General features: G+C 43.0%; 1 protein-coding gene across 1 annotated transcript; it reads left to right on the top strand.

The window, feature by feature from the left end:
* The first annotated feature begins 1,751 nt into the window (after nucleotides 1–1,751).
* On the top strand, nucleotides 1,752–12,663 carry SPESP1 (sperm equatorial segment protein 1). The gene is made up of 2 exons (XM_072951162.1): nucleotides 1,752–1,954; nucleotides 11,480–12,663. Exons 1-2 carry the CDS (start codon nucleotides 1,885–1,887, stop codon nucleotides 12,496–12,498), a joined length of 1,089 nt encoding a protein of 362 aa, XP_072807263.1. The 5' UTR covers nucleotides 1,752–1,884; the 3' UTR covers nucleotides 12,499–12,663.
* Nucleotides 12,664–19,063: the final 6,400 nt, after the last annotated feature.

The raw sequence follows: 19,063 nt of genomic DNA, 5'->3' as shown, positions 1-19,063 counted from the left end.
CAAGCATAATTTACCACTCTCTTATTTTTTTCATCGTGTTGTAGATGACCCATTATGGTTATCTCAGGACACAATACCCGCTCTGAGTTTATATCATTAGCAGTCGTATTATGTTAAGGCTTTTGTCACATATTCCAAATTGCTTTCCAAATGGTTGTAACTGTTTAATTCCAGAGGGCTGCTGCACTGGATTAAGCACCAGGGGAACACATTAAAGACTCCTGCACTGATCTTGAACAAGTGTCTGTATTAGCTGTCACTGCTCCCTCACCCTTTACTCCTATTCCTCAACTCTTTGTGGTCTGGCTTCTGCCCAAACTGCTCCATGGAAAATGCTTCTGCTAAAGATCTTGTTAAATCTAAGTCCTTTTCTTGTTCGACTTCTCAGAAGCGTTTGACAGCCTGGAACTCCCTTCCTCCAGGAAGCGTCTGTGCTCTCCTGGGTTTCTCCCCACACTCAGTCTCCTTTGCGGATCTGTCCTCCGCTCTCTAGCCGGCTCATGCTTCTGTTTTAGGCTGACGACTTTCTTGCTCAACCCTCTCCTCAGGCAGTCTCGCCTATGCCCACTTCTAGGTGTTGATGCCACCTTGGCTACCTCCAGGGCCCTCCACTCATCTGCTCCCTGGACAGGCCACTAGTGTGGGAGGTCCCAAGCCCATCTCACACCACAGGTGAGGTGCCCAAGCCAGGAACATGCGCATCATCCCCTCCTTCCTCATTCCTCATATTCAATTAACGTCTTGGTCTTGTTGATTCTAGCTCCAAGTCTCTCTCAGATCTGTCCACATGTCTTCTGTCCTCGGCTACTCCGAGTCCAAGTCCGTATCAGTGAATGGTGCCTGGACTATGGATCAGCCTCCTAACTGGGCTTCCTGGCTCTAGTCTTGCTTCCCTCCAATCCCTTCTTGACACTGCCAGGAGAGTAAGCGTTCTGCAATGCAAATCTAATTACACCTTTTCCAGCCCACAACCTTGCAGTCTCTCCCCAGAGCCTCAGAATAAAATCCAAGCCCCTTGCTGCTTCAGGTAGAGATACGGGTATCTATAAAAATTTTAAAAACCTGCCATAAAGTAAAATTGATTCTACAGTTCTATGATTTTGAACACATGTATAGATTCTGAGGCCCCCCACAACAATCCATCGCCCCCAAGCTGCTCATGCAATCCCTTTAGAGTCAAGCCCTTTCACATCCCTAACCCTCGACGATCACCGATCTGTTCTCCATAGCGACCATTTTCTATTTCCCAAAAAATGGAACACAGTCTTCTTAAAAAAACAAAACAAATCCAAGCCCCTTAAGGTGGCTTTAATGCTTCCACCTCTCTTCCCTCACCTCCAACAACTGCCCCTGCCTGCCGTGCAGTTAGACCGAACTATTTTCAGTTCACAGGGAGCTCCAAGCTCCGCGCCTCGGCACGCTTTTGAATGGGGAGGCCTCCTCTGCGCTGCACGGTGCCCCGTGTTTCCCCGTCAGTGGCACTTCCACCTGCTGTAACGGCCAGGTACTTGTCTCTCCCATCAGACGCTTCCTCCTGCTCAGGGACCATGTCTTAGGCAGGGACACGAGTGCAGGTTCCCAGGTGAGCCGACCGCCGCATGCCCACCCTCGAAGCCCGGCATCGCCCGGTCCCAGGCCTCGCAAGCACATGCACAGGGCGCGGGGCGCAGCGCGCGGTGGCCCCCGCCCCGGACGTGACGCGCGGGGCGGGGCCTCGGCCTTCACGCCCCGCCCCCACCCCGTTGCGCATGCGCGCTGGGGCGACCGTTGTAGGCGTTCGGTCCTGAAGGGCCCTCGGCCCCCGCCGACGCCGTTCCCTTCCGGCCTGAGGTCCCCGCCTGGTGGCCCAGGACGTTCCCGACGCATGGCGGTGTGCTGCGGACGATGCCCATGAAGTGCTTCGTCCTGCTGGTTGCGCTGTTGGTATGGCCTTCATCCGCGCCGGCGTACCCGAGTGAGTGGCGCCCGAGGCGGCAGCCGGGTGTGTTCGTGCGGAGCCCCCGGGTTCGGGCCGCTCGAGACCCGGCTCGTCCCTGTCCCGGCCCCCACGCCGGCCTCCCCGGCGGCGCTGCCCGGGCCAGCCCTGGGCGAGGTGCGGCCCCGCCCCGCGCCCTCCTCCAGCACCTGCCCGCTGCTGGCCGGGACCCCAGGCGGCGACCCCGGCCGGGACCGGGCCCGAGGGCCCCCGGTGAGACCGCGGCTCCGAGCTGGGTACGGTGGGCGAGCGGGCCTCGGCCTCTCCCGCGCCGCGCCGAGACGCCCGTGTTCCGGGCCGCTGACCCGAGGTCGCCGCAGGCGCCCGGTGTGTGTGGTGCAAGGCGGGCGCGCTGGCTGGGCGGGTGTTGCGGTTTCAGCCCGGGCGCAGCCTCTCGGACGTGAGCAGAAGCTTGCGGCCCCGGCGTCCTGGTGCGTGACGTTCTCGGCGCACGGCCGGCGCCTCCCCGGTGTGCTGCTGTCCCGGCCGCTCGCCGCCCTTGACGGCGGGGTCGGTGCTGCCGCGGAGGCCGGCGGTGCGGAGCCTGCGCTCCTCGCTGTCCGGCCCTTTGCAGGCCGAGCTCGGCCTCGCGGGTAGACGTGGGAGACGCGGAGGCCGTGTGGCTCGCGGGCCGCTGCCGGACAGTCGGCGGCCCGCTGTGCGCCCCACCGGCTGAGCAGAATTGACTTTGCACCTGTGCCTCCCTCCCCAGCAGCTGAAAACCGTAGGGTCATATTCGCGGTCCCGAGACCGCGGTGTGAACATCAGCGGGCACCTAGCGGCATTTCGGCGCCCAAGCCCAGTGCCTGGCGTCCGGCGTTCCGGGCCGGGCTGTGAGCCCGCTCATCTGGTCTACCTGCTGTGCGTCGCAGCAGTTCGTGTGGAAAACGTACCGCAGCGCTTGCTGGTTATGTATTTCAGACTTGTTAAAAAGCCGTAGTTAAAAATGAGATTTCAGTAGTGAAAACACAGCACAACCTAAATCGTAGGTAGTAAGGATGAAGCTCTGAATCAAGTGCCCTGGATAGCTGAAGTTAGCCCTTCCGCTGCCAGCGCTTACGGGTGTTGTTTTAAACAAAAATCTTTGCAGAACTTCCCTTTTTTGTTGTCGAAGACAGCACATACCAAAGATACTACCGTTTCTTGCTGTCCAGGGGCCGCTGTTACTGACACCAGTTACTGCGCTTGGCGGTTGTAGGCCAGGGGGTCACACACGTGGAGACGTCCGCCGAGGCGACGGGAGTGCTGTCACACAGCATTCTCGGAGCCTGCTGGGTGCTCACCGCCGGGCGGTCGCCGGCCTAGCTGCGTAGTTTCACGGCCTGTGCTTTTTCTTCGTGCCCTCTTACCTAAACTTTCTCAAGGCTTGTAGGAAATGAAAAGATGCTTCTCAGAAAAAGGAATGACGTGTGCTGAAGATACAGATGATATAAGACATAGGAAAATACATACAGGTCATAGGTCATAGAGGATATCTTAGAAAATGCGACTCACGTCTTTTCCACAGAAGTGGATTACGGGATATGTAGGGCAATGCTCACTAACATGGTTGCTTTCTCTGTGAACCCCAACTTATCATTGTGTTTGATTTAAATTAATCGTGTGTTTTTTATTTTATATGTCCACTATCCCAACAATATTGGCACGAGAGTCATATAAAAATTGCTCTCTGATGCCAAAGAAAAGTCACATAGGTTTTCATAATGAAAAGTGCATCTTTAATAATTTTTTTCTGAATACTAACACAGTTTTGAGGTTATCTTATACAAACATTACTTCTATTAAATAATTACATTTGTTGAAAATCTCTGTCCTTCTTGTAGCTGCCTGTACCTTTTTAATAGGCCCAACTCAAGCTTGGCTGGTACTGGTTTAGTCTGAATTCAGCTTGGTACCAATGAGACGTGGGTGTCCAGCAGTCTGCTCTCCCTACAAACATATATGTCCTGATGGTGCTGGATCAGCACCTTTTCACTATACACTTAAATTTATATACCTTCAGTTAATTTCCTTATATCTGATTTTTCCATGGTTTTAGGTTTTTTTCAGTTTTTAAAACCATGCCTCTTTAATGCATGTGCACTGTACAACTTGCTTTCTTATTTTTAAAGAGAATGCTTTTTGCTTTTTTAAAAAACTATAATTTCTAAATACAATAGTTACATAAGTACTGTTACCTATTAACTACTATTAAAATATTGTTAAAATAAATTATATAATTTGCCTTTTATAATTTTAAGTCACTAAATATTCATGGGCCTGAAGCTACGAACACAAGAATGTGAAATATTAGTTTGAGGGCTTTTTGGTGGAGTGTCATGAATAACTATTTTTTTCCCTGGTCATCTCTTTGGGTACATCAGCCAGCGTAGAGCTAATGATACAGGATTATTTTAAGCTAGGATAACAAGACCTCTTAGCTTGGATCTCTAGATGGGGTTAAAAGAAGGCTCAATATGTGAGTCTTTGGCATCTATCTCTGTTTTTAGGAAGGCCTTTGTCCTGACGGACCATAGAAGGCAAGGGAAGTAGTAAGGCAATAATTATTCAAATCTATTGGCAATTGACTGGAATTGAAAAGGAAAAATTGAAAGGAAAAGCAGATTCCTCTTATTTCAGGTACATTCAAAAGGTAAAATTCTCCTGGTTCTGGTGCTGCAAGTTCATGTCGCGCTGTTTCCAGGCCCAAGGCCATGGTACTTGGAGGGGGTCTATCAAACCCGAGAAGGGAACACACCTCGTTAATGTTTTAGATCATGAGGAGCATGTCATCTGATGTCAGTGTCCAGAGGGTGACCTTTAGGGGTACAGTCATTCATTAGCCTGTCTATTAGTATTTTATGGGAAAAAGTCCTGCCTTTCTGTCCTTTTGAGCTGCCTTGTATGTTTTTTTGATGGAATCTCATGTGCTTTTAAGACTTGTTTTCTGACATTAACCTTTTGTACCAAGACCACTTTGTGTGTCCTGTGACCGGAAGGAGTTAACCATCCTTCTGAGGAGACAACGTGGAGCGCGGCATTAGGACACAGTGCCGAGGATGCATGTCAGTGCTGGGATGATATGTTACTGGGGTCATTTCACTCAGCGGAACTAGAAGAGGTGCATGTCAAGGCCATGAATTTGTTTTGGCTCATTACGTTTTGACATTACTCATAGGATAACTTTTTGATGTTTAACTCTTCACCTAAACTAAATTTGTATTTCTTTCTCAAAATACAGTTATAGTGAAACTGTTTTGGTTATCTGTTGCAGTGTGACAGATTACCCGCAAATTCTGTTATTTCTCAAGAAATAACACGTTGTCTGGACTCAGCCGGGCAGCTCTTCTGCGCACGTGGTGGCACTGAGGTTGCTCGTACAGCTTGTGTTCAGCTGGAAGCTCGGCTTGGTTGAGAATGTCCAACACAGCTTCTCATCTTGCAGGGTCTCTCTCTGCATGACTTCTCATGGTTCAGTGGTCTAGCCCAAGTGTCTCTATCCCATGGCAGCTTGCTTCCAGGATGGAGCTGTATAGGCCCCCAGCATACACACTCTTACCAAGCCTGGGCTGTGTCAGACTTGCCAACGTCCTGGAATGGGCCAGCATCACACGGGGTGAGCCCGTGTTCAGTCTGGGAAGGAAGCCACTATCTGAGAGCATAACTACCAAGAAATGCAAAGCCGGAAAGTTACATTTCTTCTTTTTAGCTTCATTGAGGCGTAACTGACTAGTAAGATTTGTAGTATGTTAAAGAGTACACGGCGGTGATTTGACATGTGTATGTCTTGTGCAAGGATTCCCACCATTGAGTCAGTTAACACACACCGCCTCACGTCTTTGCCTCTGTGTGTGTCACCACCCTGGCCACCACATTACACGCTCGATCCCGAGGCTTTGCTTGTCTCACACCTGCAAGTTTGTGCCCTATTTCCCTTCCCCCCAACCCTGCAGTTACATTGCTTTAACTAGAATGCTAAATTAATACGAACATAAATATTTGTTTGTTTTACCTGTCAGCAAAATTAAAATTTGAATTAACAAATTATAGAAAAACTACCAGATGGAGAATAAGATGCAATGTTTCTTTTTGTGATCGTTCTTTGAGTACACCCTCGAACGAAGCACAGGTACTGCAACTTTGACTTGAGCTGGGAGTACTTTAGCTCAGTTATTCAAGTTCACTTTAATTCGAAGGTGTTGGTGTTTTAGCTGTCAGTTCTTACATGACAACAGCTTTCAGGTATTAATTCTTACTTGCAACGCTTAACGTCTGTGAAACATGGGAAGTCTGTTCTTTGTGAGCTCACTTCGCGAAGGGAAAACACAAGCAGTCTGTTCTCCAGAGTTAAGGACACTCAGCCAGAGTCTGGTCCACCTATAAATGATTCTACATGTGGGTTTACGTTAAGCTTTATACACAAGAGTGCTGATAAGACCATTCTGGTTTTCACACTTGTGGTAATAAGCATCCTAGTTATATTTGCATCTTTTAAAAAAATGAGCATCCATGATTCTCGGTCAGATTTTGAGTGCAGTCACCAGTTGCCATATCAAGATTACAGGCCAAGGGCAAAGTTAAAACATAGGAGTTCTTAAAGCACAAAGACCAGATGTATTCCATTGAACTTTAACTTTGTTGTCTTTATATGAAAGTTTAAAAATTCATCTTTCATTGTTTACTGAGCTACTAGGTTTCCCCCAGTTACATGGAATATTTTGCTGCTACCTTCAACTTACCAGGTGTTTATTCCTACACCAAACCACGCATTTAAATTAACAACATAATTGGGCTTTAAGGCCTTCGTTTTTTAAAACATAAACTGCATTTTAAATACATGGTCAGATAGCACCCATCTTATAGTAAGAGATACAATTTTTTTTAGAATTCCATCTTACAGTGTCTTTGAGTTATTCTTTATATCACCTGGGTGTTATATTTTGTGTACGTGACTCACCGCAACCTGTCGGTGTCAGCGCTTTACCAGTTGGAGTGAAAGGTAGAAACCTTGCCTCCCTCTGCCCTTTCCCGTTCATAGTATGATTGTCGTAAGTATTTTCTTTACGTACGTTGAGAACCATGTCAGACAGTGTTATAATTTTTGTTTTAACTGTCAAACATAATTTGGCAAACTCAAGAAGAAAAGGAAAGCCCACTGAATTTACCCATATTTTTGCTCTTCCTGTTCTTCTTTCTTCCGTCCCAGTGTTCAGGATTCCTTCTTTTATCATCTCCTTTCTGCTTAATGAACTTCATGTAGTCATTCTTTCATGGTCGGTCTTCGAGTGACAACATACCTTAATTTTTCTTCACCTGAGAGGTCTTGGTTATCTTTTTATTACTGAAGGATATTTTCCTTTGATAAAGAATTCTTGGTTGGCAGTCCTTTTTTTTCTTTCAACTCTTGAAAATTATTATTCTATTGCCTTCTGACCTCCACGATTTCTCATGAGAATTCAAATTGTCATTTAAGTTGTTTCTCGCTTGCTTCTTTCAAGATTTACATAGTACTTCTTTCAATATTTTTTCTTTTTCTTTAGAGTTTTCAGAAATTTGACCATGATATTTCTTGACATGGGTTTCTGTGGATTTATTCTGTTTGAGAGTCACTCAGCTTCTTGAATCTGTAAATTCATGTCTTTTGCCAAATTTGGGAAATTTTCAGCCATTAGTATGTCTTTGAATACTGCTTCCGACTTTCTTTCTCCTTTCCTTCCAAGGTTCAGATGACATGAATGTGAGACCTTGTAGTTACAGTCTCACAAGGCCCTGAGGCTCTGTCCACTCTTCTTTCCTCCCGCTTCCTCTGTGCTGTTCAGTTGGACGATTGCTGCTGTTCTGTCGTCAGCGCAGTGCTGCCTTCCTCTTCCCCCTCCTTTCTGCCATCGAGCCTGCCCGTCGAGCTTTTTCACTTCATAGTCCTCTAAATGATTTAGAGTTTGTCTAAAATTCAGCTTTAATTTTTCATTGCTATAGGCAATTAACCAGTGCACACTTTTTTACTAGAAACATTCATTTTACTTTAAAATCAGTTTGATGCCAAACCTCAAGCCTTTTCTTTTAAAAGCCTTTAGCTAAATACATATGCTATTAATTTAAAATTGTTCTAGTTTACAGGCTCATAATTAATGATGTCATGAACTATAACCAAGCTAATGCCAAAATAAAGTATAATTCTTATTAAGTATTATCAGAGAATTATAACACATTTTAATGGAAAAATTCTATTTGTCCTTATGATTTAATAATATTATGTAGGTTTATAATAACCCACATTTTTTAAGACACCAAGTGTTTGGTTTGTAACACTTTTCAAGTGAAATCCTATTTTCACATTATTTATTTTTCAATACAGTTCTTGAAAAGTTTAGCTATATTAGCTCAAGTGCAAAAATTCAAATTCTGCATAGGTTTGAATGTGCCCTATTTACTTTCCAGTTATGTATTCTGTGATAACTACACAATCACCATACAAATAAAACACATAAAAATACTTTTTTTAAAAAAGTAAAGTTTTTAAAAATTAACTATCTTAAAAGCTTTTGCACAGCAAAGGAAACCATAAACAAAATGAGAAGACAACCTACAGAATGGGAGAAGATACTTGCAAATGATGCAACTGACAATGGGCTAATTTCCAAACTATACAAACAGCTTATACAGCTTAATAGCAAAAACAAACAAACAACCCAGTCAAAAACCGAGCAGAAGACCTAAATAGACATTTCTCCAAAAAAGATAACTCAGATGGCCAGCAGGCACATGGAAAGATGCTCAATGTTGCTAATTATTAGAGAAATGCAAATCAAGACTAGACTGAGGTATCACTTCACCCCTGTCAGAATGGGCATCATTAAAAAGTCCACAAATGCTAAATGCTGGAGAGAGTGTGGAGAGAAAGGAACCCTCCTACACTGTTGGTGGGAAAGTAAATTGGTGCAGCCACCATGGAGGACAGTATGGAGATTCCTTAAAAAGCTAAAAATAGAGTTGCCATATGATCCAGCAATCCCACTCCTGAGCATATACCCAGAAAACTGTAATTCAGAAAGACACACGCACCCCAGTGTTCATAGCAGCACTATATACAACAGCCAAGACATGGAAACAATGTAAATGTCCATCGACAGATGACTGGATAAAGAAGTTATGGCATGTTTACACAGTGGAATACTATTCAGCCATAGAAAATAATAATGCCATTTGCAGGAACATGGATGGCTCTGGAGATCATCATACTAAGTGAAGTAACCCAGAAAGAGAAAGAAAAATACCATATGATATCACTCACTGTGGAATCTAAAAAAAAAAAAGACAAATGAACTTATTTGCAAAACAGAAATAGACTCACAGACATAGAAAACAAACTTATGGTTACCAGAGGGGAAGGGAATGGGAAGGAATAAATTAGGAGTTCAAGATTTGCAGATCCTGGCTAGTATATATAAAATAGATAAACAGGTTTATACTGTAAAGCCCAGGGAACTATATTCGATACCTTGTAATAGCTTATGGTAAAAAAGAATATGAAAACCAATATATATATTCATGTATGACTGAAGCATTATACTGTACACCAGAAATTGACACATTGTAAACGGATTATACTTCAGTTAGAAAAAAAAGAAATTTTATATTAACTTCCTCTCACTTTGAAGTAATTTTGTGTCTAGGGAGTAAAACATAGATACCTAAAGACTCCCTCAGTGACCAACTTCAGTCCAGTTCCCTTTCCTCAGAGGCGAATACCCGCATGAATTTGGTGTGTTATCTTTGAACCCATTAAAAAAAAATTCTCAATTCGCAGACAGAATGCGTGCTACTATGTCACTGACCCATGAAAAGTTACAAGGATCATACAAAACCTCCCTTATGTTTTATGTCTTTTTTCACTCATCACCATCAAATATGTCTTGGAATATGCAAAACTCTTCTCAGCATGACACAAAATGCAGAATCTGCTGTTAGAAGCTACGTCTCTAGGAGACAAGTCTGGGATCTTCCCACTATCACATTGCCTCACTAAAGTGTTCTGATTAAGATTTTTTTAAAAAAGAAATATGCTTTCAATTTTGATTAAACTTCCATCTGGTCTTTCTAAGTTGTAACAGAAGAGTTGAGAAAGGAGATAAAGTATTTCTGTACTATTTTGTGCTTGCCAAAGATAAGGATAGCAGAAAGCTGGTTGCATTTTGCCTGCAGAGGGAGGGTTCGGCCAGGAGGTGCTCATCAGTGCTCAAGGCAGTAAGTCACTTTGTGTCTGTGACAGTGGCGAGGTCAGTTCAGAATTCTAGCACCTAAAATTAAAACCTTCTGACTCTGGACTGCGGGAGTTGAGCAGAATTTTAGAATATATTATTTCAATAATATTATATTCAATAATTATATTCAATTCAGTAATATTATATTCAGTAATCTTTTGTTTTCTGCATTATAAATGAGAGACTTTACCACTCAGATCCTGCAAAATGCCAGTACAAATAGAGCCAAGAGTAAAATGTTGATGATTTAGAACAGAAATCAGCAAACTTTTCTGTAAAGGGCCCAAGAGTAAGCATTTTTGGCAACATGGTCTCTGTTGCAACTATTCAGCTCCTGCAGCCAAAAGCAGCCATAGAGAATACATTAACAAATGGACAAGACTGGCCAGGTTCCAAAATACCTTTATGTATAAAAACATTTGGGTAGATGTGATCCACAGGCTGTAGTCAGATCTTTGCTGGGTTGAAGGCAGTGGTACACTGGTAAATGTTTCACAACTGGCTTTTCTGGGGGATGGGTAAGCCCTAATTTATAGCATTTGCCCATTTACATGGTGCAAATACTCTTCACCATGGTCAACGTCACACTACCTACTTGACATCACTTAATAGGGAGGTGACAGAGATCAACAGTGGCACCCCAGTGCACAGCGTTTCTCATGAGCATAAACAATAGTAAAATGAGAAAAAATAGTAAGAAAGGGATGAGTTTCGAATGTTTATTCCCTTTGTATGGAGTACATTTTATTTAATTGTAAATGTGTATAATTTAATTTTTAATGATGTCTCCATTTGCCATCTGACTCACAAAATTTCTAAAAATTTACTAATTGGCTCTGGTGAGCCAGACTGGACCTACTACAGCACACCACTGTGTCGGAGAGCATAATCCAGAATTCTGTCTTAGTAAGTTTCCTGTTAAATCATAAATTATATGGGGGAGTAAAAGCAAAGACATACAGAGAATTGTGTTAATATGCAACTTATGCACTAACCTTGAAAAAAAGATTTTGTTCATTTAAATGAGAGTTGACTGTCAAAGATGGGGAGGGTGTAGCTTAGTGGAAGAGTGTGTGCTTAGCGTGCACGAGGTCCTGGGTTCAATCCCCAGGGCCTCCATTAAAAAAAAAAAAAACGTGCTTTATTTCTTGGCTCTTTATCTCAACTTTTAAGTGATAGCGTAAAAAGTAAATTTAGGTCAGTAGATTCTGTCAGCATGTCATGCATGATAATAAACATCACTTCTGTCTGGTTTTTCCTTAAGGACTAACTGTGATGCCTGACGAAGAACAAAACTTGAATCATTACGTGCAAGTTTTACAGAACCTAATACTAAGTGTTCCCACCAAGGGACCAGGTCATCAGAGAAAATCAAAGACTCCAAATAATGTTAATTCTGCAGCATCAAGAGTGTCAAAGTTTAAGGAGATGAAGTCGCATGATGAAGCCACAGCTGAGAACGATGTGTTGATCAGTCCTGTCAGTGATGAAACTACAACTTTCCCTACCAGGGGCTTCACGCTGGAAGTAGAGAGGGAAAAGCATACTAAAAGCACAGCGTTCTGGTCAATTAAGCCAAATAACATTTCTGTTGTTTTACATGCGAAAGAACCTTATATTGAAAAAGAAGAGCCAGAGCCGGAGCCGGAGCTGCCTGTAAGACAGACTGAGGCACCGAAGCCAGTGCCAAATGCCACCGAACTGCCCACAAGGGAGAACACCGTCGTGGACACCGCCACAGAGCTGGAGGACGTTCCTCAGCTCTCGGGAGACTACGAAGCGGAGCAGTCTGAAGCACTGACGTTTGAAGAACACCCACAGGATTTGTATAATGAGCGCATCCTGAAAAAGATTTCAGATATCAGTGCGCAGGTGCAGCAGGTGCCTCTTCCTGAGAGCCTCAAGCCAGAATACAGAGCGGACATCAAAGCCGCCGAAGAGCACCTCAAACGGAGCCTTGCTCTGGCAGCAGCAGCAGAGCACAAAGTGGAGAAGATGTACAAATCTCAGATGTTACCGCTAGGGCGGGGCAGCAGTGGGGCTGACGACGCTGAAACTGTTATTAACGTGCTGTATAATTCTAGATCTAGACTACCTGAATATTTAAATATTAGGTATGTTCCTCCAGGGATGAGAGCAAAAGCTACTATAGTATCCAACACATTGAAGAAAATACTTTGTGTAAGTCTAGGGGAAACGGAAAACCTTATTAGGAAGTTATTAAACAATAACTTAAAAATGTTAAACCTACTTAATACCCACGACAAAGCTGACTTAGGCTGACTGCGTTCATTCACAGAAGAAATAAGCACATTAGTGATTCAAAAGTTGTATAAAATTTTTCTGTTGTAGTTCAGTGTGCTAACATCTCTTCATGTCACGTGTTAACAAAAATTTTTCATATGCACGAAAAACCTAACAGTTAAAAATAAAATTTTTGTTCAGGAATTTGTAGTTTTTTCTTGTTAATTTTAAAAGTTATGAACATCTAATCTTTACAGTGTTTAAGCTTTGATTTTACTTGAATAGATTAGTTAAATTCATTTATTTTATAAGACTTAAGAGACTGCAATCTATACGTGTAGCTGATTTTAAATAATTGCATAGAAGTGTAAAATTTTAGTATATGTGATCTTGACTGCTTTTTCAGAGAATCTGAGTTTTCTATTTAAATAGCAGCACAGTTGGAGCTTGTATCAGAGCCGCTTTATCTGAATGCGTGTGCGCCTTCTTTGGTAAGTGGATGGTGTATCAAGATACACCCCTGCTCCTTTGCTGTTATGTTCTCTTGGAGCATGAGTGAGGGACTGTGACCTGGGTTTGCAGTGAAGTTATTCTCGCTGTGTCCTCTTTTTGTTGGCCTATGTACATACACACTGAAGCTTTGCAAATGTTTTATTTGAGAGTATGACTAATACCATTAAGGTTTCTGCAATAGTGTAATTATGGTGAAGATGATTCTCTTTCATTGTTTGACTAGTATTATATTTAAGTTCATTTATTTATTCATTCATCTGTCCAGTCATTTATAGTTTAATAAAGATTTACTGACCTTTTATTACGTGCAGGACAAACTGCTAGGCTTTGGGGACACAATAGAAAGACTTAATTCCTTCTCTCTTTGAAGTTATATTATAGCAGCAAAGACATACAAAACCTCCAACACTTGTACCACGCCTTTTGTGATGAGTCGTTGTGGAAGTGCTGAGAAGTTTGACTGCCCCGGCCCAAGATCGATGGGGAAGCTGCCCTGAGAGAGTGGTGTGTGCAGGGACAGCTGCGGGCAGGGGCGCGGGCAAGGGAGAGGGGGCCTTCCAGGCAGAGGGGCAGCGTGTGTGGGCGCCCTGGGCTGAGGGTGAGGGTGGCAAGCTCAAGGAGGCGGTCCGTGTTGTACGGAAACACTCTGGCCTAGACTGAAAGCAGACAGAAGCGCCCGAAGCCAGGGCGAACCTAGCTTAGACCAGAGTGGGGGAGGTGGCAGTCGCGGTGGAGTCAGCAGGGTTTGGTGACTGAATGGACCATGGAGACTGAGGGAGGAGCAGCGATCAAACTAATTCCCACGTTAATTCCTATGTTGTAAAAGGGGCTGCAGAGGTTTGTTCATAGTAACACTCTTTACTACTGCTGCTGATTTTTTAAAAACATGTGCAGCAGCAAACAGATTAATGTAATGAAGCCATGTACCCACCACCAGTTCCAGCAGCTGCCTGCCAGAGACCGGCCCGTCTCCCCCGAGCCCCTACCCCTGTCCTTCTTCCCTGTTTTATGTTGGATTAAGTGTCAGATACTTTTTCATTTTATCTATAAATAGAACAATGTGATGCTCTATAAGCTTTTTAAAAATCACTACTGCAATATCACACATAAAGATTTAACAGTTTTTAGATCATCAAATCTAGTCAGTGTTCAAATTTTCAATTGTCTAATAATTTTAAAATTTAGGGTATGTTTGTATGAATCAAGATCAAGATCTGAAAGTTTACATGTGGAGATTGGTTGATTTCACTCATTAAGTCTCTGTTAACCTAAAGATTTCCTTCCGCCTCTTTTTTCCTTTTCCCCTTGAAACTTATTTGTCAAAGAAATGGTCGTTTGACCTGCGGTTTCACACAGCGAGGACTCTGCTGAGTGTGTCCCCACAGTGCCGTTTAGTCTGTGTTCCTGTCTTCCGCGCTTTTGGTGATTTGGTCGTTGGATCGAGAGAGGCTTTATTAGACCCAGTCTGTTTGCTTTTGTCAATATCGTGTTGTATTCGTCCGTCTGGTATGTCCCTTTTTGTATGTTTAGCAGCCTTTGATGACTCTTGCCTGGGTAGATTCATTGATCAGCTGTTGCGGAAAGGGGCTGTCGTTCCTTCGTTGGCTGGAATATGTCTAAGAAGAGAAAGTCCCTCCCGTCCGTTGAGTCCCAGTGGCCCAGTGTGTATTGGAAAGGCGTCAGATGCGTGAATCTTCCTCTGTGTTTAATGGTTTTCAAAGTAATTAGTTCATAGAGTCCCCCAGTGGTGACCCGTTTTAAACAATTAGGTATTTATTCTTTTAGAGCAGTTACGTGCTGACAGAAGAATTAATCAGGAAGTGCAGAGCTCCCACCGCCTCCCTCTCCTCCCCCGTAGTCTCCGCTGTCACTTACATCTCGTGTTAGTGTGGTGCATGTGTCTCGGTCGGTGAAGCAACGTTGACCCCTGTCATTGCTGAGGTCCGCAGCGTACCTTTGTCTTGTAGGCACATTCTGCTGGCTTTGACAAATGCAAGACGACGTGTGTCCGCCATTGTGGCGTCCTGCACAGTGGTTTCACTGCCCTAAAGCTCACTGTGCTCCACCCGCTCATCTCTCCCTCTCCCTCCCCTCCAGCCCACGCAGCGCTGGTGTTTTCACTGTTCCTGTACCTCTGCTTTCTCCAGAATGTCATATGGTTAAACTCACGCAGTATAACCATGTCAGATTGCCTTCTTTCACTTAGCAATATGCATTTAAGATCCTTCCATGTCTTTTTGTGGCTTGACAGCTCATTTCTGTAGTGTTAAATAATATTCTATTGTATGGATGTACCAGAGTTTATCCATTCACCTGTTGAAGGACATCTTGGTTGCTTCCAAGTTTTGGCAATTATGAATAAAGCTTCTGTAAACATCCATGTGCAGGTATTTGTGTGGACACAAGTTTCTAGTTCCTCTGGGTAAATACCACGAGCACAGTTGCTGGATCATATAGTGAGAGCTTTAGTTCTGTAGAAACCACCAAGCTGTCTTCCAAGGCGGCTGCACCATTTTACATTCCCCCCAGCAGTGAATGAGGTTTTCTGTTCCTCCGTATTCTCACCAGCGTTTGATGCTGTCAGTGTTCTGGATTTTTACCATTCTCACGGGTGTGTGTAGTAGTCTCATTGTTGTGACCTATTATTTTTTAATTAAACTTTTTATTTTGTGATAATTATAAATACGCAGTTGTGAGAAATAATACGAAGGAATCTAGTTAATGTGCTCCTTACTCACATCACCCAGTGGTAATACCTTTAAAAGTTATAGCACAGTGTCACACTCAAGATACAAATATCGACATGAGATACAGAGCACTTCCCTCACCATGGGGACCCCTCTGATTGCCGCCTTATAGCCACACCCACCTCCCTCATGCCTTTGCCTCTCCCTAACCACTGGCAGCCACTATTCTGTTCTCGTTTTCAGTAATTTTGTCATTTCAAGAATGTTATATAAATAGAATTACACAGTACATAATCCTTGGGGATTGACTTTTTTCGCTCAACTTTTTGTCCAGAGGCTTATCAAGGTTGTTGCATGTATCAATTCACTCCCTTTTAATTGCTGAGTAATATTCCACAGTTTATTTAAACAGTCACCTGTTGAAGATCTTCTGGGTTGTTTCTAGTTTTGGGCTATTACAAAGCTCCTATAAACATTCATTTACAAGTTGTTTTTGAGCATAGGTTTCATTTCTGAGGCATAAATGTATGGTAGTTGTATAGTAGTTGCATATTCAGTTTTATAAGAAACTTCCCACTGTTTTCCAGAATGGCTGTACCATTTCGTACAGCACCAGCAATATATGAGTTTCTCTGAAACCTTGCCAGCATTTGATGTTATCACTGTTACTTAATGTGTATTTATTTTAAAGTGCACACTTCAGTGGTTTTAGTATATTCATGAAGTTTTACAACCATCACACTCTCTAGTTCCAGAATCTCATCACCCCAAAAAGAAGTCCCCTACCCACTGGCAGTCCCTCCCGAGTCATCTCCCCCAGCCACTAGCAGCCACTAATCTGTGTCGTGTCCCTGCGGATTTGTCTCTTCCGGACACTTGGTTTGATCACACAATATGTATTCCGTCGTGACTGGCTTCTTTCACTTCACGTGATGTTTCGTCCATTCTGTAGCATGCATCAGTGCTTCGTTACCTGCTACGGCTGAGTACTGTTCCATTGTGTGGTATACCACGTTGTGTTTGTATATTCATCGGTTGACAGACATTTGGGTTGTTTTGGCTTTTTGACTATTTCCAATAATGCTGTTACTGATATATATGTATATATTTTTTGTGGGCATATGTTTTACATTCTCTTGGGTGCACACCTAGGAGCAGAGTTGCTAGCTCATGTGGTAACTTTATGTACAACTCTTTGAGGGGCTTCCAGACTTCTCCAAAGGAGTGAACCATTTTACATTCCTGGTAGCAATGTATGAGGGTTTCAGTTTCTCCACATCCTCCCTGACTGTTGTCAAAGTCTGTCCTTTTTTAGCCTAGCAGTCCTTGGGAGAGTAAAATGGTGTATCTCTGTGGTTTTGACTTGTATTTCTCTAATGTCCAGTGATGTCAAGCACCTTTCAATGTGCCTATTCACCATTTGTGCATCTTCTTTGAAGGAAAGTCTATTTAGATCCTTTGCCATTTTAAAGTTGGGTTCTTGTCTTTTTATTATTGAGTTGTAAGAATTCTTTACGTACTTTGAATACTGGCTCCTTATTAGATTTATAATTTGAAAATGTTTTCTTTCTGTCTTTTGTCTTTTTACTTTTTTAACAGTATCATTTGCAGCACAAAAGTTTTAAATTTTCATGTAGTAAAATTTCTGCTTCCTTTGGCTATTTGCACTTTGGTGTTGTATCTAAAAAACAGCTGCCAAATCCAAGATCCCTCGTTCAGTATGACTGGTGTGTCCTTACAGGAAGGTAAAAATGCCGTGTGAAACCAAAGACGCAGAGAGAGTACCCTGTGATGGTGGAGGCCGAGAGCCGAACGCCAGGGACCAGCAGGCACCATCGGAAGCTGGGACGAGGAGAAGGAAGCTTCCACCCAGGGTCCCGGGGTGGGCGGCCCTGCTGACACCTTCATTGTGGAGTTTTAGCCTCCAAAACCGTGGCAATAAACCTCTGTTGTTTAAAGCCAGCCAGTTTGTGCAACTTTGTTATGGAAGCCCCAGAAAACTGAAATAGTCATGGTGTTTAGTTTTTTTAAAATATCTTGTTTAATTCTATATGCTAATATTTATTAAGGATTTTTGCATCTATATTAATGAAAACTATTGGCCTATGGTTTTCTTTCTTTCTCTTTCTCTCTCTCTCTTCCTTCTTTCCTTCCTTTTTCTTTCTTCCTTCCTTCCTTTCTTTCTTTCTCTCTTTCTCTCTCTTTCTTTCTCTTTCTTTCTTTTCCTTGTCCTGCCCTTGTCCAGTTTTCATGTCAGCATCATCAAATATTAGCAACATGAAATTAATCAGGGAGTGTTCCTCTTTCTTCTATTTTCTGGAAGAGATTGTGTGAGTTGGTGTTAACTCTCTTAATATTTGGTGAAGTTTCTCCAGTGTATCCTTAGTTTTCCCTTGTCTGAAAACATCTTCATTTCCCCTTCATTCCTAAAGGATATTTCTTTTGCTGGGCACAGCTTTCTGGGTTGATAGTTTTTTTCTTTCATCACTTGGAAAATGTTGGACTACTTTTTCCTGCCTCCATGGTTTTTGATGAGAAACCCACTGTCGCTTGTTTTGTCTTTTCTTAGTGGTAAGATGTCACTTCTCTCTCACTGCTTTTCAAGGGTTTTTCTTTGATTTTAATTTCCAGAAGTTTACCTACAATATGTCTTGATGTGGATTATTTTGGATTTATCCTATTTGGAATTTGTTCAGCTTCTTGAATCTATAAGTTTATGCTTTTTTCCAAATTCAGAAAGTTTTCATCCATTATTTCTTTGAATACTGTTTCAACCCTACTTTCTTCTCTCTTTCTAGGACTTCAGTGACATGCATGTTAGATCTTTTATTGTAGCACCCTAGGTCCTGGGGCTCTTTTCATTTATATTTTCGGTTTATTTTCTCCTTATTATCCAGATTGGGTTGTTTCTATTACTCTGTCTTCAAGTTTACATATTCTTTCCTTTGTTCCCTCAATTCTTACGTTGAGACCATTCACTGAACTTTTTGTTTCAGTTTTTTTGTTTTCAGTCCTAAAATTTCCATTTGGTACTCCTTTGTATCTTCTAATTCTTTACTAAGACTATTTCTTTGGGGGGAGTTTATACTTTTTCATTTACATCAAGCATGTTTGTAAAGCTCATTGAAGCATTTTCACGATGGCTGCTTTAACATCTTTGTCATATAATTGTAACGTCCCTGTTGTCTCGTTGTTGGAATCTGTTGATCGTCATTCCTGCTGAGTTGGTGGGGAAAGCCCTGACTCTGCTCAGCGTGCTTTGCCGTCACTACACTGGTGAGCAGGAAGGATGGCTTATTACTGCTGATAGAGATGGAAGTGCAGGCTCTCCGTGTGGCCCCCACTGACGCGTAGTGCAGGACTCAGTGTACCCGTCAGGACGGAAGTGCTGGCTCCCTCCTCAG

Source organism: Vicugna pacos, chromosome 27, assembly GCF_048564905.1.
Source record: "Vicugna pacos chromosome 27, VicPac4, whole genome shotgun sequence".
NCBI lineage: Eukaryota > Metazoa > Chordata > Mammalia > Artiodactyla > Camelidae > Vicugna > Vicugna pacos.
This window is presented reverse-complemented; position numbering and strand designations above follow the sequence as displayed.